Source organism: Zootoca vivipara, chromosome 9 (genome assembly GCF_965207765.1).
Source record: "Zootoca vivipara chromosome 9, rZooViv2.hap1.1, whole genome shotgun sequence".
Classification (NCBI taxonomy): domain Eukaryota; kingdom Metazoa; phylum Chordata; class Lepidosauria; order Squamata; family Lacertidae; genus Zootoca; species Zootoca vivipara.
The window spans coordinates 67,041,872-67,068,474 of NC_142592.1; the positions used below are offsets into that span (position 1 = coordinate 67,041,872).

At 46.4% G+C, this 26,603-nt stretch overlaps 1 protein-coding gene across 4 annotated transcripts; it reads left to right on the plus strand.

The window, feature by feature from the left end:
- Window positions 1–11: 11 nt before the first annotated feature.
- On the plus strand, window positions 12–26,249 carry ANKRD16 (ankyrin repeat domain 16). Of its 4 annotated transcripts, XR_015945806.1 has the most exons (9): window positions 18–109; window positions 2,794–3,207; window positions 5,626–5,846; window positions 8,554–8,596; window positions 10,475–10,583; window positions 12,454–12,615; window positions 16,106–16,184; window positions 22,551–22,692; window positions 24,485–26,249. XR_015945806.1 is itself a non-coding variant. In XM_060279237.2 (8 exons), exons 2-8 carry the CDS (start codon window positions 2,894–2,896, stop codon window positions 18,184–18,186), a joined length of 1,104 nt encoding a protein of 367 aa, XP_060135220.1. In that variant the 5' UTR covers window positions 12–109; window positions 2,794–2,893; the 3' UTR covers window positions 18,187–19,670. The 4 variants fall into 4 exon arrangements, 3 of the variants coding, with proteins under 3 accessions (XP_060135220.1, XP_088507886.1, XP_088507885.1); XM_060279237.2 differs by lacking the exons at window positions 22,551–22,692; window positions 24,485–26,249 and adding an exon at window positions 18,011–19,670 and having other exon boundaries at window positions 12–109; XM_088651760.1 differs by lacking the exons at window positions 22,551–22,692; window positions 24,485–26,249 and adding an exon at window positions 18,011–19,670 and having other exon boundaries at window positions 34–109; window positions 2,892–3,207.
- The last annotated feature ends 354 nt before the right edge of the window (window positions 26,250–26,603 follow it).

The following is a 26,603-nucleotide window of genomic DNA, read 5'->3' on the forward strand; positions in this document are numbered from 1 at the left end:
CTTTCACTTCCGGTTCCCGTGGACAGTCCTCCATGTGCGGGGCAAGAGTGGTGGAAGCGCGTAGGGATCCCTTGCGCATTGATCGGCTTTAAGGAGTTAAATGAAGCAGGTATGCCGATTTCCCCCCAGGCAGGCGGCATTTGTATTCAAGCAGGCTTCTAATACCTTGTCGCTTTTAAATATTATGTCGTGTTTTCTTTTCCCAATGGTGGTTCGCTTCTGGCAGTTCTGTGTTCTGAATATCGTCGTAATTTATTCCTCAACTTGCATGTTTGTGCTTTGGGCTTTTTCTCCGCTGTGTCCCCTCCCCCTTTTCTTCTATAAATCACACACGCACACACCCCAACACTGTTGGCAGGAGGACAACATGAACGTGCAAATATTTGCAAATGGGAACCGCAACAAAATGTTGCAACAGGGGACAAGTTGCGCCTTGCTCCTCTGCAGGGTTTCCGCTTATCATCCAGGATACCCCTTTCCGTTTTCTGACACCCAAGAGTCAATGCGCATTTTGTGCCCGCTGGCATTGCCACTCGCTCCTGCTCCCAAGTCCTCTTGCAAACTTTAAGGGTTCCCCCAAACCTGCTGAGAAGTCCTTTCTTGTGTGCAGGTGGTGCTGTTTTGGCTACACAACAATCTGTGACACAGGTAACGTTCGCCAGGATCGTCAGTGATTTTTACGCTCCCTGGATAAGCCTGTTTGTGTCATCGTGTTATGATAGTTAAGCGTTTGTAAACCCCTTTGTGATTCGTTTGAATGAAAAGCGGCGTAGAAATGATACTGGATCAAATCAATCTATCAGCTGTTGAGAAGGATTCTGGGGTGGTGGAGTGTCTTTATAAAGCCAGGTAGTTGTAAGAGTGCAACTCAGAGGGTAGCCAGATGCAGAAGAGAAGACAGGGCTTCTGCACCTTTAATAGCTATAAAAAAGAGGGTAGCAAGCTATTAAAGGTGCAGAAGCCCTGTCGTCTCCCTCATCCCGCTGCAGCCTATGCTGCCCTATTAGGGCACACAGCCCACTGCCCCACATATTATAATAATAATAATAATAATAATAATATAATTTATTATTTATACCCCGCCCATCTGGCTGGGTTTCCCCAGCCACTCTGGGCGGCTTCCAACAGAAGAATAAAATAATCGATTAAAGATTAAAAGCCTCCCTAAACAGGGCTGCCTTCAGATGTCTTCTAAAAATCTGGTAGCTGTTTTTCTCTTTGACACTTTATGGGAGGGTGTTCCACAGGGCAGGCGCCACTACCGAGAAAGCCCTCTGCCTGGTTCCCTGTAACTTGGCTTCTTGCAACGAGGGAACCGCCAGAAGGCCCTCGGTGCTGGACCTCAGTGTCCAGGCAGAACGATGGGGGTGGAGACGCTCCTTCAGGTATACTGGGCCGAGGCCGTTTAGGGCTTTAAAGGTCAGCACCAACACTTTGAACTGTGCTCGGAAACGTACTGGGAGCCAATGTAGATCTTTCAGGACCGGTGTTATGTGGTCTCGGCGGCCGCTCCCAGTCACCAGTCTAGCTGCCGCATTCTGGATTAGTTGTAGTTTCCGGGTCACCTTCAAAGGTAGCCCCATGTAGAGCGCATTGCAGTAGTCCAAGCGGAAGATAACTAGAGCATGCACCACTCTGGCCGAGACAGTCTGCAGGCAGGTAGGGTCTCAGCCTGCGTACCAGATGGAGCTGATAGACAGCTGCCCTGGACACAGAAATGACCTGCACCTCCATGGAGAGCTGTGAGTCCAAAATGACTCCCAGGCTGCACACCTGGTCCTTCAGGGGCACAGTTGCCCCATTCAGGACCAGGGAGTCCCCCACACCCACCCTCCCCCTGTCCCCCCAAATCAGTACTTCTGTCTTGTCAGGATTCAACCTCAATCTGTTAGCCGCCATCCAACCTCCAACCGCCTCCAGGCACTCACACAGGACCTTCACCAGTTCTGGTTTGAAAGAGAGGTAGAGCTGGGTATCATCCGCATACTGATGAACACCCAGCCCAAACCCCCTGATGCCTCGCATCCAACCTTCTCAGAGGGTGGCTCTGGCTGGCACCTTCCGTAGCCTTGGTATTCATAGACTCATAGAATTGGAGAGTTGAAAGGCTCGTCTAGTCCAACCCTCTGCAGTATAGGAACTTTTTGCCCAGCAAACCCCAGCCCTGAGCTTAAGAGTCTACCAACTGAGCTGTCTTGTGAGCCCCTCTTGCAGAACTCGGCAGGGAGGAGGATGGGGACAAACCTAGAATTGACAGCTTTCTATCCTGCAAAGCAAAGGGACACGGGTGGCGCTGTGGGTTAAACCACAGAGCCTAGGGCTTGCCGATCCGAAGGTCGGCGGTTCGAATCCCCGTGACGGGGTGAGCTCCCGTTGCTCGGTCCCAGCTCCTGCCAACCTAGCAGTTCGAAAGCACATCAAAATGCAAGTAGATAAATAGGTACCGCTTCAAGCGGGAAGGTAAACGGCGTTTCCGTGCGCTGCTCTGGTTCGCCAGAAGCGGCTTTGTCATGCTGGCCACATGACCTGGAAGCTGTACGCCGGCTCCCTCGGCCAATAACGCGAGATGAGCGCCGCAACCCCAGAGTCAGACACGACTGGACCTAATGGTCAGGGGTCCCTTTACCCTTTACTGTACCTATCCTGCAAAGCACATGCTCTGTTGCTGAGTTTGGAGGGGGTAATTGGGGAAATACTTATTTCCCTTTTTCAACAACTGAAGTAACAGGTAGACACTTGACTCAACAGGTGGAGCCTCTCTTATGATTTCCCCCCCTTGCTTCCTGTTTTTAGGCCACGGGGCGAAAACACCATGGAGACGTAGAGCTTTGCCATGTCTTTCCCGACTCCAGATTCTTACTTGGAGCTGTAGTTTTCGCATCCGCTTCCAGCAATGGCTGAAGGCAACCTTCCTAGGTTGGTGAAGGAAGGGAAGCTCATCCTTCTGAAAGAAGAGGTTGCAAATGTTTGGGATGTGAAGAAGAGGCATTATGGGAAGTCAGCCGACACCCTGCTCCACTACGCAGCCCGGCACGGTCAGCTGATGATCCTCACTTACTTGGTCGAGACCTTAGAAATGGACATCGAAGTGTTTAACAGCGATTACAAGCGACCCCTCCACGAAGCAGCCTCCATGGGTCATAGGGACTGTGTCTTGTACCTGCTGAACAAAGGAGCTACTGTCGATTGCTTGAAGAAAGCAGACTGGTATGTTGCCGTCAGATTTTTTTGCGGAGGGTGGGGTCTTTGGTTGTAACTTGGGTCGTATTTAGCATTGGCAACAAAATCGTAGAGTTGGAAGGAACATTGAATCGTAGAGTTGGAAGGAACATTGTTTAGAGAAGCTTTTAATATTTGATGGATTTCTGTATTTTAATATTTTGTTGGAAGCTGTCCAGAGTGGCTGGGGGAACCCGGCCAGATGGGCGGGGTATAAATAATAATTATTATTATTATTATTATTATTATTATTATTATTATTATTATTATTATTGAAATTCTAGTCTAACCCCCTGCAATGCAGGAATCTCAACTAACGCATCCATGACAGATGGCCATCCAACCTCCAAGGAAGGAGAGTCCCGTCTCCACTTCTCCAAGCTAAATATACCCAACTCCCTCAACCGTTCCTCATCAGGCTTGGTTTCCAGGCCCCCGATCATCTTGGTTGCTCTCCTTTGCACATGTTCGAGCTTCTCAACATCCTTCTTAAATTGCGGTGCCCAAAATTGGACACAGTATTCCAGGTGTGGTCTGACCAAGGCAGAATAGAGTGGTACTATTACTTTCCTTGATCTGGACACTAGACTTCTGTTAGTGGAGCCCTGAATAGCATTAGCCTCTCTTTTGCGGCTGCATCACACTTTGGACTCATATTACACTTGTGGTCCACTAAGACCCCTAGATCCTTTCACATGTGCTACTGGCAATTCATCTTATATTTGTGGACCTGGTTCTTCCTGCCTAAGTGCAGAACCTGACATTTGTCCCTATTGAAATCCATGTTGTTAGCTAGGCCCCAGTTTTCCAATCTTGTCACTGTCGTTTTGAAACCCGATTCTGTCATCTGCCCCTCCCAGGTTCGTGTCATCCACAGATTTGACACACATCCCTCATATTCCTTTATCCAAGCTGTTTATAAAGACATTGAACAACAACGGGCCCTGGGCAGATCCTAACTGCAGCACCAAACTTGTCACTTTTTTCCAGGATGAAAAAGGGTGCAGTGTTGAATGCTCCTGTTCAGGGTCCCAACCAGCCAGACATGCTCTTTTCCTGGAATCTCTATTCCAGTGTTTCTCAACCAGTGTGCCTCCAGATGTTTTGGGACTACAACTCCCATCATTTCTGACCACTGGTCTTGCTAGCTAGGGATGATGGGAGTTGTAGTCCCAAAACATCTGGAGGCACACTGGTTGAGAAACACTGCTCTATTCCACTGCCCTTAGCAGCCAATCAGCATTTTGTGCCCACTAAGCATTCTTTGGGGCTTTGTCTTCTTAGGGCAGCCTTCCTGAAAGCTGCTAATCTCCCAGGTGTTTTGTTGACTACTTAAAAAAGACAAGTAACAGCCAGACTAGATGTTTGTGTGTGACTTGATTTCCCAGACTCCTCAGGATGATAATAATAATAATAATAATAATAATAATAATAATAATAATAATAATGAATTCTATTATTTATACCCAGGCACTCTGGGCAGCTTTCAACAGAACATTAAAAACAGAATAAAACTTCAAACATTAAAAACTTCCTTAAACAGGACTGTCTTGAGATGTCTTCTAAAAGTCAGATAGTTGTTTATTTCCTTGACATCATTCCACAGGGTAGGCGCCACCACCGAGAAGGCCCTCTGCCTGGTTCCCTGTAACCTCACTTCTCGCAGGCAAGGGAACTGCCAGAAGGCCCTCAGAGCTGGACCTCAGTGTCCGGGCAAGACGATGGGGGTGGAGATGCTCCTTCAGGTATACTGGGCCGAGGCCTTTTAGGGCTTTAAAGATCAGCACCAACACTTTGCATTGTACTCAGAAATGTACTAGGAGCCAATGTAGGTCTTTCAGGAATGGTGTTATATGGTTTCGGTGACCACTCCCAGTCACCAGTCTAGCTGTCCCATTCTGGATTAATTGCAGTTTCCAGGTCACCTTCAAAGGTAGCCCCACGTAGAGCACATTGCAGTAGTCCAAGCGAGAGATAACTAGAGCATGCACCACTCTGGCAAGACAGTCCGTGGGCAGGTAGGATCTCAGCCTGCGTACCAGATGGAGCTGGTAGACAGCTGCCCTGGACACAGAATTGACCTGCGCCTCCATGGACAGCTGTGAGTCCAAAATGACTCCCAGGCTGCGCACCTGGTCCTTCAGGGGCACAGTTGCCCCATTCAGGACCAGGGAGTCCCCCACACCCGTCCCCCAAAAACAGTACTTCTGTCTTGTCAGGATTCAACCTCAATCTGTTAGCCGCCATCCATCCTCCAACCGCCTCCTGGATTTAAAATCTTTTACTGACTGGCGCCAAGGCTGGCTCTAGAATAGTGAATGCTCTCTCCTATGAATTGGGGGAGGGGGTGTTTCTGTCTTTGATAATAAATTGTGTCTCCCTCCTGTCCCTGTCCTGGACTTTTAGGACTCCCCTCATGATGGCTTGTACCAGAAGGAATCTAGAAGTCATTCAGGATCTCATCGACCACGGAGCAAATCCATTATTGAAGAACAAAGATGGCTGGAGCTGTTTCCATATTGCCAGCCGAGAGGGGGATCCTGAGGTCATCCGGTACCTCCTGGATGTCTCTCCAACCATTTGGGACACGGAAAGCAAAATCAAGAGGACTCCCCTACACACAGCAGGTGAGTTATGGTGTCCGCTTGCAGGCGTACAGTTGATGCGTCACCTTGGCCATAAGCGGAGGGTGTCTGTTTCCGTGGGACTGTAATCCCACCATTTGAGGTCAAAAGATAGCAAAAGCCCTTGGTCTTTCCCTAGTTGTATTATCAGAAGCTTTTGATTGGGAACTGCTGACCCCTGTCGTGCTCCAACCGGGTTACTCCTCTTCCAAATAGGATCTGGCAGGGGATGATCTGGAGTCCCCAGAAAGTCCAAAACTTGCAAGATACAGTCGCACCTCGGAAGTCGAACGGAATCCATTCCGGAAGTCCATTCGACTTCCAAAAGGTTCGGAAACCAAGGCGCGGCTTCCCATAGAAAGTAATGCAAAATGGATTAATCCCTTCCAGACTTTGAAAAACAACCCCTAAAACAGCAGTTTAACATGAATTTTACTATCTAACGAGACCATTGGTCCACAAAATGAAAGCAATAAACTATGTACTGCAGTCACACACACAATCAATCAATCAGTAGCTGAACTGGGTTCCACACAGTCACAAAAACTAAACAAAAAAGCCACAAAAACACATAATAATAATAATAATAATTAATAATAAATAAATAAATAAATTTTGTTTATACCCCGCCCTCCCCAGTCGAAACAGCAAAAATAGCAGAAGCAGACAGACCTCAGCGTAACATTCAAAATGGAAGCACAACACTCAGAGCACGTTCTGCTTCTGGAAAATGTCCGCAAACCGGAACACTTACTTCTGGGTGTGCAGTGTTTGGGTTCCAAGTTGTTTGAGTACCAAGGCGTTTGAGAACCAAGGTGCCACTGTACGGTTGTACCTTGGAAGTCAAACGGAATCCATTCCGGAAGTCCGCTCGACTTCCAAAACGTTCGGGAACCAAGGCTCGGCTTCCGATTGGCTGCAGGAAGTTCCTGCAGCCAATCGGAAGCTGCGACGGACTTAGGTTCTAAAGAACACTCCCTTCCGGGTTTGCGACGTTCGGGAGCCAAAACATTCGACCGGCAAGGCATTAGACTTCTGTATTGTGGACTCTGCTCACTTCGACATCTTCTGCTCACTTTTCCTTTTAGTGTGTGGCAAAATCGGAGGCTGGAGGTGAGTACAGAGGTTATCTCCAGATAACTGACTGTCTACAGAGGTCCTTGACAAATACAGTGGAACCTTGGTTCTTGAACAGCTTAGTTGACAAACAAATCTGCTCCTGAATGCCAGAAACCCAGAAGTAAGTATTCCAGTTTTCAAACGTTTTTTGGAAGACAAACATCCTTCTGTTTGAGTGCAGGAAGCTCTTGCAGCCAATCAGAAGCCGTGCCTTGGTTTTCAAACGGTTTCGGGAGTCGAAGGGTTTAAGTTCGAGAGCCAAGGCTCCTCTGTAGATACTAATATCAACCAGTGCGATTTTTCTATAAAAAGAGGTACCGGAACTCGCCATGAACCTTGTTCTCTTGTTCTCTTACGATGGCAAAGGCGCCCACCTGGGAGGTGCCAGAACTGAATTCCGGCAAGTTCCGGCTGGGCAAAAAAGCCCAAATATCAACTATGGGGATTAGGGTGATGACTTGTTTACAACCTCATTTCCCTGTATCATAATTTGATGAGCTTTCCTTAAAGATTAGATAAAATCTTACTTTCAAAGAGATTTGATTTAAAAAAATCACGCACAAAATGATTTAAAAAATTTTATTCATCAGTTTTTTTACCATTTTTGAAGTCACTATAAAATTGAACCCAAGCTTTAGAGTAGGGGTCCCCAAACTAAGGCCCGGGGGCCGCATGCGGCCCAATCGCCTTCTAAATCCAGCCCGCGGACAGTCCGAGAATCAGCATGTTTTTACATGAATAGAATGTGTCCTTTTATTTAAAATGCATCTCTGGTTCTTGTGGGGCCCGCCTGGTGTTTTTTACATGAGTAGAATGTGTCCTTTTATTTAAAATGCATCTTTGGGTTATTTGTGGGGCATAAGAATTTGTTCATTTTTTTCCCTTCAAAATATAGTCCGGTCCCCCACAAGGTCTGAGGGGCAGTGGACCGGCCCCCTGCTGAAAAAGTTTGCTGACCCCTGCTTTAGAGTCACATATATACAACATTATATCATCATCATCAAACACAGAAGGAAGCTTTTTTAGCTGCAGTAACAGTATAGACGCCGCTAGAGGACGATGTTTTGCTACCTCTCCTGTAGGTTCTTTTCCCAGCATGTCCGGCAGGGTCTGCTGGCTGAGTTTTGAGGTCCCAAAAAGGGGCTTTTACCTTGCGCAGGTGTGACATTTGTATACCCTATGTGGCTAAGAACACTCCCCATTGTGGTATGTGGTGTTGTGTCCAAAGTTGATACGAAATATATATAGAATTGTTAATACAATTTTATGAAATGGTAAAACGGCATGCAAAAATGTTAAAAACGGTTTGTGCGTAACCTTTTTAAATATTTCAATGGAATATACCTCATTTTAGTCATTAATAAGCAAAAGTTCATCCACTTGTGCTACAGGAAATAATTTTTGAGAGAAAAAATGAAAAAGTCATCACCCTAATGGGGATTTTAATATGTGACCAAAAATAGTAAGGGAAGATTTACTGGCCAAGGGTGATGGGAATCATAGTCTAAAAACATCTGGAGGTCACCAGGTTGGGGAAGTCTGGTATCTATCGTCAAACCCAACTTTGATAAATCCCCTCTTTGTCACACAGCAATGCATGGACGCCTGGAGGTAGTGAAAATGCTCCTTGAACGGTAAGCAGACTTCCTGTCTTTCCCATAGGAAAAATATTTGTTTTATTGCTATAATGGCCATTTTTTTCCAAGGAGCTCAAGGTGTAGTAGATGGTTCTCATTTCATCCTCTCAGCAACCCTGCAAGGTAGGTTAGGCTAAGAGATGGCAACTGGCACAGGGTCACCCAGTGAGCTTCATGGCCGAGGGGGGATTCGAACTCGGCATCTTGTTGGCCACTTTGAGAACAGGAGCCTGGACTTAGATGGGCCTCCTTTGGCCTGATCCAGCAGGCTCTTCTCAGGTCCTTGTGACAAACAAACAAACAAACAAACAAAGGAGTGAGACGGGAGCACAGGGTTGCCACCTGATTTTTAGCAGGAAGGCTCCTGGCCCTTTTGGTGGCTGTTTAAGAGGTAGAAAAATACAAGGACAACTGAATCTTGCATGCTGGGGCTGGCCAAGATTGTATGTGGTCCTCAGGTCCAAAAAATGTGAGCCCCCACTACACCCAAAAAATTGAGAGCCAGCACTTCTCAGTTTTAAACTGAATTTTGAGCTAGGTTTTGTCTTTGTTTTTTTTAAATTAATTGGATATGATTTTTTATTGTTTTACCCTGAATTTCCATATGGTTGTGCAGCAGATTAAAGAATAAATTGCACACACACCCCAAAAATCCCCTCCAATTCTCTGGGTTAGTCCTTTACTTTGCTCTAGCCCCAAGGTTCCCAAACCTTTTCGGGCCACTGGCCCCTTACTTCCACAAACTCATCCCCAGTGCCTACCCTATTAAAAAACAACCTATAAAACCCCATATATATATCTAGATCTAGATATAGATATAGATATATATATATATATTCCACTAAGAAAGATATATCGTGAAGCTGAGGCTCCAAGACTTTGGCCACCTCATGAGAAGAGAAGACTCTCTGGGAAAGACCCTGATGTTGGGAAAGATGGAGGGCACTAGGAGAAGGGGACGACAGAGGACGAGATGGTTGGACAGTGTTCTCGAAGCTACGAACATGAGTTTGACCAAACTGCGGGAGGCAGTGCAAGACAGGAGTGCCTGGCGTGCTCTGGTCCATGGGGTCACAAAGAGTTGGACACGACTAAACAACAACAAGAAAGATAATAACACGATAAAATTCAAAACAGTGACAATTAATTGCACGTTTACTCAAAACCCAACTGAAACTATTTAGTTGAATTAATTCAACAAAATTAACCAGCCTGGTCCAGGGATTCCAGCTTTTCACAGTCTGATACTCATTTGCACACTCCTTTGTGTCAGAGGCGGAACTAGGTGCTCTGGCACCCGGAGCAGCATTCACCTGGGGGGCGGGTTGTGGTGTAGTGTTTAAGAGCAGTGAACCAGGTTTGCATCTCCGCTCCTCCACCTGCAGCTGCTGGGTGACCTTGGGCTAGTCACACTTCTCTGAAGTCTCTCAGCCCCACCCACCTCACAGAGTGTTTGCTGGGGAGGAGGAAGGGAAAGGAGAACGTTAGCCGCTTTGAGACTCCTTCGGGTAGTGATAAAGCGGGATATCAAATCCAAACTCTTCTTCTTCTTCTAGCCGCTCACACCCCTGGTGTTCTGGCCGCTGTGCACGTCCTGAAGGGTGTGTCCGCTGCCATGAGACTCCCGGGGGGTGCGCACCTGCGGCACCCAGGGGACGCCGCCAGCGGCGAGCGGCGGCAGGGGGGGCAGTGTGGCGATGTCAAACACACACACCCCAGGATGGCACCTGGGGCGGACTGCCCCAACCGCACCCACCTTTCTCCGCCTCTGCTTTGCGTGTGATACCACCCCCAGGTAATCCCCCGGCCCCCACCAGGGAACAATGCCTTCCGGAACCACTGCTCTAGCTTGTCTTTCTTGTGCTTAATCCTAAGGTGCCACTATCGACCCGACAGCAGGGACAAATGTGGCGTCACACCTTTTATGGACGCGATACAACACGGCCACCTTGGCATCGCGCAGCTGCTTCTAGAGAAACATAAGGTACGTGCAAACGGTGTGGGTGTTGTGTCCTAAAAATGCAAAAGAGTTGGATGAGGCGAATGCATCTTGATTTCTTTTATCTGCTATCAAGGTTTGTTTTGTGGCTCTATATCCAGTGCTTTTTTCGGGGGGGGGGGTACGCAGGGGTACACATACCCCTAAACATTTTGTGAATCTAAGTTTGGCCTCATTGAGGGGCAGTATTTCAATATGAGTAGGAAAATGAGAGTACCCCTAAACATTTTTAAAGAAAAAAAGCACTGTCTGCATCAACCGAAGGTGTGACTTCTCAGAACGGCTCTCCCCCAACCTGGCGCCTTCCATCTATTTTGGACTACAACTCCCATCAACGCTTTGCCGACACAGCTGCAGTTTAAGCTCTCTGAGAGCTGTTAGGAGACCCCCGATCTCCCTCCTAGAAGTAAAAATTCCAAAATTCCCTGTAAAGAGGAATGGACTGTTATAACGCACTGTGGGAATTGTAGCCTTGGGAGAGGCATCTCCTAACAACTCTCAGCACCCTAATAATAGAATCATAGTTGGAAGAGACCACAAGGGCCATCCAGTCCAACCCCCTGCCAAGCAGGAAACACCATCAAAGCATTCTTGACATATGCCTGTCAAGCCTCTGCTTAAAGACCTCCAAAGAAGGAGACTCCACCACACTCCTTGGTAGCAAATTCCACTGTCGAACAGCTCTTACTGTCAGGAAGTTCTTCCTAATGTTTAGGTGGAATCTTCTTTCTTGTAGTTTGAATCCATTGCTCCGTGTCCGCTTCTCTGGAGCAGCAGAAAACAATCTCCCTCCTCCATATGACATCCTTTCATATATTTGAACATGGCTATCATATCACCCCTTAACCTTCTCTTCTCCAGGCTAAACATACCCAGCTCCCTAAGCCGTTCCTCATAAGGCATTGTTTCCAGGCCTTTGACCATTTTGGTTGCCCTTCTCTGGACACGTTCCAGTTTGTCAGTATCCTTCTTGATGAATAAATAATAATAATAATAATAATAATAATAATAATAATAATAATAATAATATTTTTATTTATACCCCGCCCATCTGGCTGAGCTTCCCCAGCCACTCTGGGCAGCTCCCAATCAAGTGATAAAAACAATACAGCATTAAATAGTAAAAACTTCCCTGAACAGGGCTGCCTTCAGATGTCTTTTAAAAATAGGATAGCTGCTTATTTCCTTGACATCTGATGGGAGGGCGTTCCACAGAGCGGGCGCCACTACCGAGAAGTCCCTCTATCTGGCAAACAGGATCCTTTGGGGGGAGAATCTGTTTAAAACAGGAAAGCAATGCTTTAAACCAGGCACCCCCAAACTGCAGCCCTCCAGATGTTTTGGCCTACAACTCCCATGATCCCTAGCTAACAACTCCCATGATCCCTAGCTAACAGGACCAGTGGTCAGGGATGATGAAAATTGTAGTCCAAAACATCTGGAGGGCCAAAGTTTGGGGGTGCCTGCTTTAAACCATGGGTAGGCAAACTAAGTGCTGGATCCGGTGCTGGATCCGGCCCAATGGTGCTGGATCCGGCCCAATCACCTTCTAAATCCGGCTCGCAAACGGTCTGGGAATCTATGTGTTTTTACAGGAGTAGAATGTGTGCTTTTATTTAAAATGCATCTCTAGGTTATTTGTGGGGCATAGGAATTTGTTCATTATTATTTTTTGAAATATAGTCCGGCCCCCCACAAGGTCTGAGGAACAGTGGACCGGCCCCCTGCTGAAAAAGTTTGCTGACCCCCTGCTTTAAACATCTGGCGCGGAGATGGCCTGTGATTCTGGCAGGTTGTGACTCCAGAGGGTTAGGCGGGATTCTCACCCAAGACTTTGCCTTTTTCACACCCTTAGACTTGCTACACTGCCCGGGACGCACTCGGCGCTCAGCCTCTGCACCAAGCCGCGGTCACAGCGCAGGATCCCGCCCTCCGGTTCCTTGTTTCAGATCTCGGCGTTGACGTCAATGCCAGAGCCACTTCGCTGCAGCTCACAGCCTTGCATTACGCTGCCAAGGTCAGTTTGTTTTTCTCCTTGGGAGTTTTCACTGAGGGGGCGGCTACTGTGCCTTCGAAGGCTGGTCTCCAGAGAGATGTCTCTCCTTTTCCCCCTATTTTATTTTATTCTTTGTTTTTTTGTTTTTTGATAACATTTTATTGATTTTCCAAAAATGACAAAATGAAAAGAAAAAACACGGGGGGGGGGAAATCATAACCAAATTAAACCATAATTTTTTGGGGCGTCAACTTCCCTCCACTCCCCCTCTTGGTTCCATTATAATATACTTGTTCATGCACGTCCATAAAACCTTATATACCTAACAATCCAATTTTGTTAAACCTTCATCTTATTACACGTGACTTTTAAATGTTATACCAACGCAAGAATCTATACACAAAGCTTTAAACATATGAACTGAACGGTTGCCTTTTTTTGTAATAATTTCCCGGCATCGTTCAGTAATTTATTTTGCCAATCTCCTCCTTTATCTATTGTATTTTATTCTTTGGTAGATGTACAGAAAGAGAGTCACATACCAATAAATAAATTTTTAGAAAGGGGAAAAATTAGACACGGATGCACGAAGCGTTTTTTTAAAAACAAACCAAGACTTCTTGTGTTCCGCTCTGCTTCCCCTTTCTTTTTCTTTTTTTTAAAGTTTTATTTATTTATTTTTAAATTTATTTTGACAAAGTAATGATCATAAATAAATAAGAATAAAAATGTGCACCCCACCACTGAGACCATTCCATTGCGACTATCCAGCCTCCCAAAATTTCAACACCTCTTGCGATGGTTTCACCCATTTCCGTTTTAACAGTACAAATTCTAAAAGAGACAATGCATGAATTTTTGTATACTAAGAAATCTTCAATTTTTTTAAAAAAAATACACCCTCCATTATCTCCCCAAAATCCTTTCTCCTGCACATTCCCCGTCTTACCTTAATGGCACATGTTCATTTATCATTAATAGCTATTATCCCACACCTCTTTATAACATTCTTCCGTTTTACTGTGTTCCTCCTAAAATAAGACACTGTCTCATATTTATCGTACTCCAGAAAATAAGCCTATGGCTTATTTTTTTTGGGTGTCTTATTTTTTTTATTACTGGTAAGTACTGTATGGTACTCCTCCTGCCATGGCCGGCGTTGCTAGGGGCGTCCTCCTTCCTCCTCCTGCTGGCTCCCGGAGGCCCAGGGCGCTCCACGCAGCGCTGCTGGGCACTTTGTCGGCGCTTCAGCAGCAGGGTCCCACTGGCTCAGGTCACTCGGCGGACTCGCTCCATGCGGCGCCAACCTGGCAAGCATCCTCCTCTTCCTGCCGCGGCTCAGCGCCCGGAGCTGGCTGCTGCTGCTGAAGCACCAACAAAGTGCCCAGCAGCGCGCACCACGTGGAGCCCCGAGCCAGCGGGACCCAACTGAAGCGCCGACAAAGCGCCCAGCAGCGCCACGCAGAGCACCCCGAGCCGCAGCAGGATGAGGAGGCGGATTCAAAGTGCTACAGAGCACTGCTGGGTCCCGCTGGCTCGGGGCGCTCTGCGTGGCGCTGCTGGGCGCATTGTCGGCGCTTCAGTGGGGCGTGCTGCTGGGTCCCGCTGGCTCGGAGCTCCACGTGGCGCGCGCTGCTGGGTGTTTTGGCGGGGCTGCAGCAGTGGCAGCATCCGGTTCCGGGCCCCAACCCGACAGGCCTCTTCCTTGGCGCCCTCCAGAACTGCGCCTAGCACTACGGCTTATTTACGGGGTATGTCTTATATTTTTTTCAACGCATGAAAATCCTGCCCTGGCTTATTTTATAGGTACGTCTTATTTTATGAGAAACAGGGTATATCCCGCTTGCCCTTGTTTCTCCTTTGAAACAGTGTCCCGCATCTGTGCAATGCTGTTGCACGGAATGGCATAGAATCGTAGCGTTGGAAGGGACTGCCAATGGTCATCTAGCCCAACCCTCTCTGCAATGCAGGACTCTTTTGCCCCACATGAGGTTCGAACCCGCGGCCTTGAGATTCAAGAGTCTCATGCTTTACTGATGGAGCCCTCCAGGTGTTAATGGGCAGGGATGATGGGAGTTGTGGTTAGCAACATCTGGAGGCCATCTGGAGTTTGTATTTTTTTGTTCTTGTTTTTAATCATGTCCTTTGTGTTTTCATAATGCATTTTTAGGCTGTGAACCACCCTGAGAACTGCAAATGAAGGGTGGCCTACAAATTTAATACAGTGGTACCTCGGTTTATGAACACAATTGGTTCCAGAAGTCTGTTCATAAACTGAAGCGTTCATAAACTGAAGCAAACTTTCCCATTGAAAGTAATGGAAAGTGAATTAATCCGTTCCAGATGGGTCCGCGGCGTTCGTAAACCGAAAGTTCATAAACCGAGGTGTTCATAAACCGAGGTTCCACTGTACTTCATTGGAAGGAGAAAAACAATCATTTCCGTAATAACAATTTAAACAATTTATTTAACTAAAACAGTAACATTATGGCATATGTATCCATGTTTGTTACTGGATGTGGTTAAACTTTTTTTTTTAATTAAAAAAACAAACAAACATACTGAGTTTCAGCACACATGAAAAACTTAAAACAAATCCTTATTTCCTGATAAATAGCCTTTGGTCTATAACGCAACTTAAATAGAAAACTATCTTGAGAAAGATTTTTCCCCAAAAAAAGCATTTTATTTTAAAAATCCAATTTAAATAAAAAGAAATCTGATTTAAATTTTAAAAACTTTCCCATTGAAAGTAATGGAAAGTGAATTAATCCGTTCCAGATGGGTCCGCGGCGTTCGTAAACCGAAAATTCGTAAACCGAGGTGTTCATAAACCGAGGTTCCACTGTAAATACTACTACTGTACTAATAATAATAATAATAATAATATAAGTTCCTCCACACCAGCTTTATTCCATTCTGCCCTCCTCTCCCTGCACAAAGATGCTCTATTGTTTCGCTCCTTTAAAACTAGGGAATTCTCTGCTCATTCCAATCCCCCGCCTCTTGTATGTCACTGGCTCCATTCTGGCTGCCCAGCGCTCAGCCCCTGAGCCTGCCATTAGAAAGAGCGATGCTGGCTAGCTGAGCAAAAGTGCATTAGATTTAGTGCCACACCTCGGGTTACAGACGCTTCAGGTTGTGCACCATGCCGAACCCAAAAGTACCGGAACAGGTTACTTCAGGGTTTCGGTGCTTTGGGCATACGCAGAAGCGCCGAATCACGACCCGCGCGTGCGGGGTCACAGACGTGTGTCCCGCATGGATCACGTTTGCAACCTGAGCGTCCACTGTACACAGCTAGGAAGCCAGCCTTTTATCTTCACGAGACTTAATTCTCTCAGCACCTCTTCAGCTGCCAGCACATGGCCAATGGTCGAGGATGATGGAAGCTGGAGTCCAGTAATATCAGGATAGCCACAGGTTTGCAGATCCCTGGCCTAGAGAAAGGTTCTGGTTCTGTTTGTTTTTTGCTGAGTGTGAAAGGTGTGTCTCTTCACTGACCATGCAGGAAGGACACGCAGGGACAATCGAGACTCTCCTGTTGCTTGGCGCTGATCTAAATGCAAAGGATGGGAAAAATCGTTCCGGTAAGACCCTTTCACGCTTTGTATTGGGATTACGCCGGGCATTGGCACGATCAGGCTACCAGTGGGGTGGATGGTGTATTAGGGGAGGGGTACTAGCTCTGATGGGGGACATGACAGGCGCCTTCTGGGGTCGTTTGTCCACCTTTGGGCCCCACCTTACACTTAGCTCTCACCTGTGCCTCCTGGAAGCAGTCAACATGCAATGAGGCGGAGGGAAAGTTCTTTTATATGTGGTGGACCTGTAAAAGGGTAAAAGAGTATTGGGGAATGATCCATAATGAATTGAAAAAAATGTTTAAAAGTACTTTAAAAAAAAAGAGAGAGCGCTCTTTTTGTTGGGGATAATTCAGACGGAAATTCCCAGGTGTTAATAAAGGTTATTTATGTACAGTGGAACCTCGGTTTACGACAGGCACCCCCAAACTTCGGCCCTCCAGATGTTTTGGACTACAATTCCCATCTGGAGGGCCGCAATTTGGGGATGCCTGGTTTACGACTACCTCCGTTTATGGAAACCTCCGTTTACGAGGCATCGGATGTGCAGACGCGATCTGCGCAGCTCGCGCAGAAGCATGCCTTCGGCGAGCGAATGCCTCCACGGAACGGATTGTGTTTGCAAACCGAGGTACCACTGTATGCCACTACTGCGGCCCGTGTTCTGTTAGCCCCCAAATGGAAAACAAGGGAGGTCCCAACTAAAGAAGAATGGAAACTGAAGCTGACGGAATATGCACAGCTTGCAGACTTAACATATAGAATAAGAGAACACGAAGAACATACGTTTAGAGAAGATTGGAAAATGTTTATTGAATATATTGGGGGGAATTGTGTACACTTGAAAACGTTGGCAGCGTTAAGATAAATTCAACAGTGCAAATAAGTTTCGATGGATGTAATAATGGAGTACTGAATGGTTTAGTTTTTGTAAAATATGCAAGGATTTGTGATATGCAAAATGAACCATGGAAGAGAAGAAGGGGTCATTGATATTTTAAGGGTGTTTAAATGAGTATTCTAAATTGTAAAACAGAAAATTTAATAAAAATTGTGTGTGTGTGTGTGAAGCTGTCAGCATGCAACAGTGGCCACAAAACTGGGAAATGGCTTTGAGTGGCCAGCTAAACCAGGTGAGGGTAGCTGCTGTGTCTCAAACCCTCCGTGAGTTAGGGGCTTCCCCTGCCTTTAAAGACAGGACCAATAGTGATTGGATGGGTCCAGTGGTCAAGAAGGCGATTTCTGCTTTATTTTATTTATTTATTGCATTTTATATCCCACCCTTTTCTTCCAAGGAGCTCAAGGTGGTGTACAGTGGTACCTTGGGTTAAGTACTTAATTGGTTCCGAAAAGTACTTAATCCAGGTGGCGATAGCGCGCATGTGCAAAACGCCGATAGAGCACTTCTGCGCATGCGCGCATGGCAGAAGCCGGAAGTAAACACTTCCGGGTCCGCGGAGTACTTAAACTGAAAGTACTCAAACTGAAGCGTACTTAACCCGAGGTATGACTGTACGTGGTTCTCCGCCTCCTCGTTTCTTCCCTGCAACAACCCTGTGAGGTAGGCTATGCTGAGAGGCAGCGGCTGGCCAAAGGTCACCCAGTAAGTTTCCTGGCTGAGTGGGGACTTGAACCCTGGTCTCACCAACGCTTTAACCACGATACCTAACTGGCTTCCCATTGAACACTCATGCAGCTTAATCAACTGAAACTTAATCAACTGTAAACGCAGGCAGCTAAGCGAGGAAGAAGCCATGCCATCAGCGGCTGGCCACCAACCCCTTCCTGGCAATTCCCTTACGATTTTAAGTCTGCTTCTTCTCTTCCCACAGCCCTGCACCTGGCATGCTCAGGCCAGCATGCTGCATGTGTGCAAATTCTCCTGCAGGCGGGGTTGCGGGACTCCCCTGACAGTACCGGAACGCATGCACGGCAGCTTGCGAAGAAGCCAGCCCTCCTCCAAATTTTTGACAAAATCCCAGTGCCGTCTTGCCCTGTCCATCAGTAACGGAAGTCGCCTCCACCGGGACTACAAGCAGGGCCTTCTTTGCAGTGGCCCCTTGGCTTTGGAATCGAGATCAGTGAAGCTCCCATGAGTAGATGCTGGAGGATTCTGACGCAGAGACGGAAATTGCCAGTGGCCGCTTACTTGTGCAGAAAGAAAACCAGCCCTGTTGCTGTTTGCTGTTTTTAATCCACAAATGATGCTTTATTTATTTATTTTTGTCGGAAGCTGAACCGCAGTGGAAGAGAAGCGACGCCATATGCGATGGATGCAAGTCGGAACAGAAATCAGTCTCTCCTTACATCCCTCGCGCCCATTCTCGGTTGCTTTGGGCTGCAGGTTGAGACATTCTCATCCCTTTGTATAAGTGTATCAGAATCTAAATCAGACCATTGGCCCATCTATCTCAGTATCATCCGCACCCTTTTAAAAAGCTGTTTGACAGCGGAATAGGATTTGACAAAAGGTGCTCTCTTCTTCACTGCAGGTTTTCAAACACCGGTCGGATTGCCATATGTTAAAGGTTTATTTAGCTGTGATTCCTGCATTGCAGGGAGTGGACTAGTTGTCTTCGAATTCTACAGTTCTGTGATTTCAAGTAAATAAGACCATTCATGCCCGGGCATCGCAGCTATGTTGGTCTTTGTTTCCCCCAATGCAGAAATCGCCCATATCCTCTAAACCAGTGATGGGCAACCTTTTGAGCTTGGTGCGTCAAAATTTGCCCAAAAACCGAGCATAACTCGGGTAGTGTGTCACTTCGAGAAAAAACCATAACTTCATGATACTTATAGTTTAAATAACAAAAATGTATAATTTATTTATTTTTGTCGGAAGCTGAACCGCAGTGGAAGAGAAGCGACGCCATATGCGATGGATGCAAGTCGGAACAGAAATCAGTCTCTCCTTACATCCCTCGCGCCCATTCTCGGTTGCTTTGGGCTGCAGGTTGAGACATTCTCATCCCTTTGTATAAGTGTATCAGAATCTAAATCAGACCATTGGCCCATCTATCTCAGTATCATCCGCACCCTTTTAAAAAGCTGTTTGACAGCGGAATAGGATTTGACAAAAGGTGCTCTCTTCTTCACTGCAGGTTTTCAAACACCGGTCGGATTGCCATATGTTAAAGGTTTATTTAGCTGTGATTCCTGCATTGCAGGGAGTGGACTAGTTGTCTTCGAATTCTACAGTTCTGTGATTTCAAGTAAATAAGACCATTCATGCCCGGGCATCGCAGCTATGTTGGTCTTTGTTTCCCCCAATGCAGAAATCGCCCATATCCTCTAAACCAGTGATGGGCAACCTTTTGAGCTTGGTGCGTCAAAATTCGCCCAAAAACCGAGCATAACTCGGGTAGTGTGTCACTTCGAGAAAAAACCATAACTTCATGATATTTATAGTTTAAATAACAAAAATGTATAATTGTAATATGTATATAACTGTATTTAATAAACCAAAAACTAATTATTTAACCAAACCAAAAACCCCTTATTTATCACAAAGTGCCCAGAGTTGTTGAGCTTTTGGGGGGAGCTGCTAACCAAAGTTTTGGAGATTTTTTTGGGGGGTGCAAAAGTTGCTTTGCTTTTTTGGGGGGATGCCCCAAAGCTGCTGTGCTTTTTGGGGGGCGGGGGGAAGAGAACAGAAATAAATGACGAATAATACCTTCGCTGGAACTAATATGCAGCACCAACATAGTCTGTCAAAGCGCCAGAAAAAAAGCACTGTAGTTGTTTAGTCGTTTAGTCGTGTCCGACTCTTCGTGACCCCATGGACCAGAGCACGCCAGGCACTCCTGTCTTGCACTGCCTCCCGCAGTTTGGTCAGACTCATGTTCGTAGCTTCGAGAACACTGTCCAACCATCTCGTCCTCTGTCGTCCCCTTCTCCTAGTGCCCTCCATCTTTCCCAACATCAAGGTCTTTTCCAAGGATTCTTCTCTTCTCATGAGGTGGCCAAAGTATTGGAGCCGCAGCTTCAGGATCTGTCCTTCCAGTGAGCACTCAGGGCTGATTTCCTTAAGAATGGATAGGTTTGATCTTCTTGCAGTCCATGGGACCCCCTTCATGGATCAATGCCTTGTCGTGGCGAAGGGGCTTGAATAACTCAGAGAAGCTATGAGCTATGCCATGCAGGGCCACCCAAGATGGACACGTCATAGTGGAGAGTTTTGACTAAACGTGATCCACCTGGAGAAGGAACTGGCAAGCCACTCCAGTATCCCTGCCAAGAAAACTCCATGGACAAAGACAACAGGCATATTTTAAAAAGCGCAGAAAGGGTTAAAAAACCAATCTCTGGCTATCAGCAAAAGCGGAGACAAGCTGTAGGAGGAGCGGGAGAACAAATGGGGGAAAATAACAACAACAACAACAGTGAATGGGCCTATGGGGCATGTGCCAGTAGTGAGGGCTCTGTGTGTCACTCTGACACCCATGTCATAGGTTTGCCATCACTGCTCTAAACTAAAGAAAAAGAAGTGTTAAACATTCTGCATACGGAAGGTGTTCTAATCTCTTTCTCATTTTGGTATTTATTTACTTTGGGCCCTGCCCCTGTCCCAAGATCAGAGGGTGACCAGAACTGTACACCTTTATTCAAAAAAATGCCCAGGCACACTACTGCTTATATATCGGGCACCCCCAACCTTTGGCCCGCCAGGTGTTTTGGACTACCCATCATCCCTGACACTGGTCCTGTTAGCTAGAGATCATGGGAGTTGTAGGCCAAAACACCTGGAGGGCCAAAGGTTGGAGATGCCTGCTTTATATCATAACGGTACAGCAAGACATTCACTTTTATTCTCTCCCCAAAGCCCTGTCCTAAGCAAGGAGACCACTCCTTCCTCCTGCATGAACCATCAACTCTAACCGCACGGTGCTGGGCAATTAACTGGTGCAAGCAGGTGAGCAAACGCTTATTTCTCAAACAGGCAAGCAGCCATAGATGGGTAGGGTATAAATATATTATTATTATTATTATTATTATTATTATTATTATTATTATTATTATGTGCTGGAGGAGACTCTTGAGAGTCCCATGGACTGCAAGAAGATCAAACCTATCCATTCTAAAGGAAATCAGCCCTGAGTGCTCACTGGAAGGACAGATCGTGAAGCTGAGGCTCCAAGACTTTGGCCACCTCATGAGAAGAGAAGAATCCTTGGAAAAGACCCTGATGTTGGGAAAGATTGAGGGCACTAGGAGAAGGGGACGACAGAGGACGAGATGGTTGGGCAGTGTTCTCGAAGCTACGAACATGAGTTTGACCAAACTGCGGGAGGTAGTGCAAGACAGGAGTGCCTGGCGTGCTCTGGTCCATGGGGTAACGAAGAGTCGGACACGACTAAACAACTAAACAACAACAAAATTATTACGGTATTATTTATTATGCTGGAGAGCTGTGGAACGGCCACCTCACACATGCTGCAGGCTCTGGAATCAACTTACTTGGGGAAGCCTGAGGATGCCTGCAAGCGACAAAATAGCCACAGCAGGGCTGGCTTTCTTTGCAAAGCTCTTATTTCAAGTGACACGGCTGCCGGATGCCTTGGGCTGGAAGAACCACACCCAAGGGCGGCCCATTTCCAAAGATTTGTCACTCTAAGGCGGCGTTCGTCTGCTGCCCTTCGGCTTCTGGGTGGACAGATCTTCTGCTCTATCCAGGCACGTTCACTCAGTGCCACATCTACGAGACAAAAGTCACTGTGTATTCCTGCTTTAAAAAGTAGGAATACACATTGCTGCTTTATAACTAGCGGCTTCATTTAGGCGCCAGGCAAGAACGTTCCTCTTCAACCAGGCCGTCGGCTGATTAGCATCCCATACCCTTTTATTTTTTATTTTTAAATATAGTTTTCTTTTTTTATAAAACTTTTCAAACATTACATTGACAAACCAACAATCTAGTCTTTGCTCTTCCGAGTGGAGGACTTCCCACCATCCATCTGGTTTTCTTTGATCAAATACATACAGTAATTACTCTTGCACTTTAAATTATAGTTTTCTGATCTTAATAAATTTAGCGTCGTCTCTTTTTCTCTGATCATGAAACATTCCTCAGCTGATGGGTGCGGGATTTATTTCAGTCCTGCTAATGTCTTCAAATTTTTGCAATGATCATTCATATAACAAATAAATTTACTCCAGTCTCTTTGAAACTTTTGGTCCCTGCAGTCCCGGATTCTACTGGTCAGCTTGGTCATCTCCAAATACTGTAGTCCATTATCTTCATCTACCACTCCTCGATTATTGGTAATTCCTGTAACTTCCAACATCCAATACCTTTTTTAAAGTGTTGTGGGAGGAGGGAATTACTGGTTTCCTTTTGTTCTTATTTTAGTATGTATTTTTTGTGTTCCATAGATTGCATTTTTACGTCGTGAAGCACCCCGAGATCTCTAGATGAAAGGCAGCATATGAATTTTAATATTATTACAGTCGCACCTCGGTTCTCGAACGCCTTGGTACTCATACGTTTTGGCTCCTGAACGCCGCAAACCCAGAAGTGAGTGTTCCAGTTTGCGAACGTTTTCCGGAAGCCCAAAAGCCTGACGCAGCTTCTGATTGAGTGCAGGGAGCTCCTGTCACCAACCAGAAGCCACGCCTTGCTTTTTGAACGGTTTCGGGACTTGAACCAGGGCCGGCCCTACGGCCAGGCTGGTTGGCGCAGGGCACCACTGCGCCGGCCCGCCAGGAGGGCGCCGTGAACGGCGCCCACCCGCTAGCCGGCTGGTCCGCCGCGCAGCTGTGCCCACGGCAACCGTGCTGCGCCTGCCCGCTGGGAAATGGGGCGGGAGGGTGCCCGGAGGGATCCGGTGCACCACGGCGCCAGGGGCGCTTAAGATGGCCCTGACTCAAACTGACTCCCGGAATGGAGTAAGTTTGAGAACCAAGGCCCCCCTGTATTATAAGCATCATCATAATCATCGAGTCAGACCACAGGTCTCACTAGCTCGGTGTCAGTCCACCAACAACTGCTGGAAAGTTTGCGGTCATTCTCTTAATGTTTTTTTTTTTTCCCTCCCAGAGTGGCTTAACACTCAATTCCTTTTCTAGGGAAGCTCTGGCAATAGAGGCTCTTTGAAGGGAATAGCAGGGGTCAGCAAACTTTTTCAGCAGGGGGCCGGTCCACTGTCCCTCAGACCTTGTGGGGGGCCGGACTTTTTTTGGGGGGGGGAATATGAACGACTTCCTAAGCCCCACAAATAACCCAGAGATGCATTTTAAATAAAAGGACACATTCTACTCATGTAAAAACACCAGGCAGGCCCCACAAATAACCCAGAGATGCATTTTAAATAAAAGGACACATTCTACTCATGTAAAAACACCAGGCAGGCCCCACAAATAACCCAGAGATGCATTTTAAATAAAAGGACACATTCTATTCATGTAAAAACATGTTGATTCCCGGACCGTCCATGGGCCAGATTTAGAAGGCGATTGGGCTGCATCCGGCCCCCGGGCCTTAGTTTGGGGACCCCTGGAATAGAGCATGGGTAGGCAAACTAAGGCCCGGGCGTCGGATCCGGCCCAATTGCCTTTTCAATCCGGCCTACAGACGGTCCAGGAATCAGCGTGTTTTTACATGAGTAGAATGTGTGCTTTTATTTAAAATGCACCTCTGGGTTATTTGTGGGGCATAGGAATTCATTCCCCACCCCCAATATAGTCCAGCCCCCCACAACGTCTGAGGGACAGTGGACTGGCCCCCTGCTGAAAAAGTTTGCTGACCCCTGGAGTAGAGAATCTCCTAATAACTCCCAGAACCCTGAACAAACTACAACCCCCAGGATTCTTTGGGGAAAGTCGTAACTATGGCATCATCGTATTGCTGTATACTGCAAATGGGGCCTTAGTGATCTATCTGCTTTTACAACCCAACAGGTGTTTTGTTTTTGTTTTAATCACGCAGCCCCAGCAAAAGAGCAAAGAGCCACCCAAAAATGTAGGCTGTGCCTTTTCCTGCCTGCCCCATTGTCCTGATCTTTGCAAATTGCATTACAAACCAACTCCCTGCGGGCGATGCTCAGAAATGATTGGCAGTTAGCAGCGCTCAAGAGGTTTTCTTTCTTTCCAGCTGCGCACAGGAAATCTGAATGGGGCGGGGAGGAGGGGAGCTTGAGAAGGAAGAAAGAGGTGCTCCGTGTGAGAATTTTGCATCAATCAGCAAAAGTTCCCTTGAAAGCTCTACCCAAACCTCTTTTTTTCTCTCTTCTCTCTTTTTTTGCATTGAGGCCAGCTGGTGTGTTTCATCCCTCAATTGGCTACAGTGTTCATATTTTCCCCCTGCTTAGTTTCTGTGCAAGAAGTCTGAAGCCATCATGAAGATGATGGAGAATATGGAACCGGCTGAGATGACCGGGAGAATTCGCGACCGGGGAGAATAAGTGACAGAAGAAGAGTGGAAAGATTTCAAAATTTATTTAAAAAAATATGCTAAAATTGTATATTAAGATTAGATTTAGAAGTGTATAGAAACTGTGGATTTGGGAATTATGTGAAGTAAATAGATATACGAGAGATTTGAAATTGTAAGGAATTTTTAAAAATGAATTGGAAATTGCTAAAGATAAAGGAGAAATGAACCGCAGGTGGAGGGAACTCAAGGAAGTCCCTTTATACAATGTTAAAAGAAAAGGATTGTGTATTTGGATTTTTGTGTTTCCTTTTTATTGTTATGTTATTGTGTTCTGGTTCGCCAGAAGCGGCTTTGTCATGCTGGCCACATGACCGGAAGCTGTACGCCGACTCCCTCGGCCAATAACGTGAGATGAGCGCGCAACCCGAGTCGGTCACGACTGGACCTAATGGTCAGGGGTCCCTTTTTTACCTTTAAATAGACATTCAATGTTTTTTGTTGGCATCCATCTGTCTTGGGCGACAGTGAAAGAGTCGGCTTTGGGGTGAAGTCAAACCGCTGGAGAGTTACAGCGCCTGCTGTGGCTGTAGAGACAGATATGGAAGAGGCATGTTTTGTTGCAGCTGGGGCAGATGAAGGCTTCCAGCTGTGCTGCTGATGGACCAGCATTTCTTCTCTGCAATCCTTCCAGCGATCATTCCTCCTCTGGTCACTGCTATGGATGCACAACCTGATTGTATGGCTCAGGCATTGGGTGTATGTGCATTCCAGCCCCGCACCCACCCACAAAATTTTTTAACTTTAAAAAGGTAAGGGAACTCAGTTCCCCTGAGTTCCTGCTAAAAAACAAAAACAAAACCCTGGTTTTGGCCTAGAAAGAGCAGTGTTAGAAACAGATATGAAACCTAGGAGCTAAATGGCAACTTAAACCTAGATTATGGGTGCCGTAATGGAGTGTTTAGGTGCGTTTTTTTTAATAGTCAACCCTCAGTTCTCGAACGGCTCCATTTTCGAACCTTTTGGCTCCTGAACGCCGAAAACCCAGAAGTAACAGCTCCGGTTTTCGAACGATTTTTGGAAGCCGAATGTGCTAAGTGGCTTCCGTTTTGAGTTTTGTGTTGAGGCTTCTGCTTTCAGTTTTTGGTTGTCGAACGTTTTGGAAGTCAAAGGGTCTTCCGGAACCGATTACGTTCGACAACTGAGGTTTGACTGTATAACAAGAATACAAAGCTGAAAATGAATGAACTGCAGCTAAAATCTTATGTTCATTTTTTCCACATGGTCTAGTCCTCATCTTAAGACTGCAAAAAGTAAATTCGTACTTCCCCTGCCTGCCCCCAATGAGGGTCCCTTCTCCAGTCTTCAGAGAGTGGCTGGAAGTTAGGAGTTGGAAAAAGCTCCTCCTTTCCTCCCAGCAGTGGCAGTTTAAATCTGAAATCTTAGGTGCAGTACTGTGCCCAGAGCACAAAAACTGCTTGCTTTAATGAAATTCCATGTCGCAGGGATTTTAGATTTTGATTTATGTGGAAATTCTTTTCCATTCGGTTGTGTATTTTTTGATGTGGTTTATGTATTGTTTGCGACTTTTGTAATTGTGCTATTGCTGTATTGTTTTAATATTCAATTGGGAGCCGCCCAGAGTGGCTGGGGAGACTCAGCCAGATGGGCGGGGTACAAATAAAAAATTATTATTATTATTATTCCAAGGTGCATCTGGTGTGGGTGCAGAGAAAGGGCTTCCCTGCTGTGACACCCACCAAGTGGAAGACTCTGCTCAGATCAGGCGGGCTCTGACGTGAGGATGTTTCTGTCACAAACGGAAGCCTCTCTCTCCACACCCAGGTGTTTCTTGACGGTACTGACTGTCTTGTTTACTGGGCTGTTCCTTCTGCCACTTCGTTCCTCCCCCCCCCCCAAAAAAATGCCAGTGGGTGTTGCATTATTTTAATATCTTGCAACCAGCTTTTTTTCCCCTAGAAATGAAAAGCAATACAGTAATTTGTAGTAAGCATTGTCTGCACAGTGGCAAAACCGCATTGGGTTCAAGGGGACTT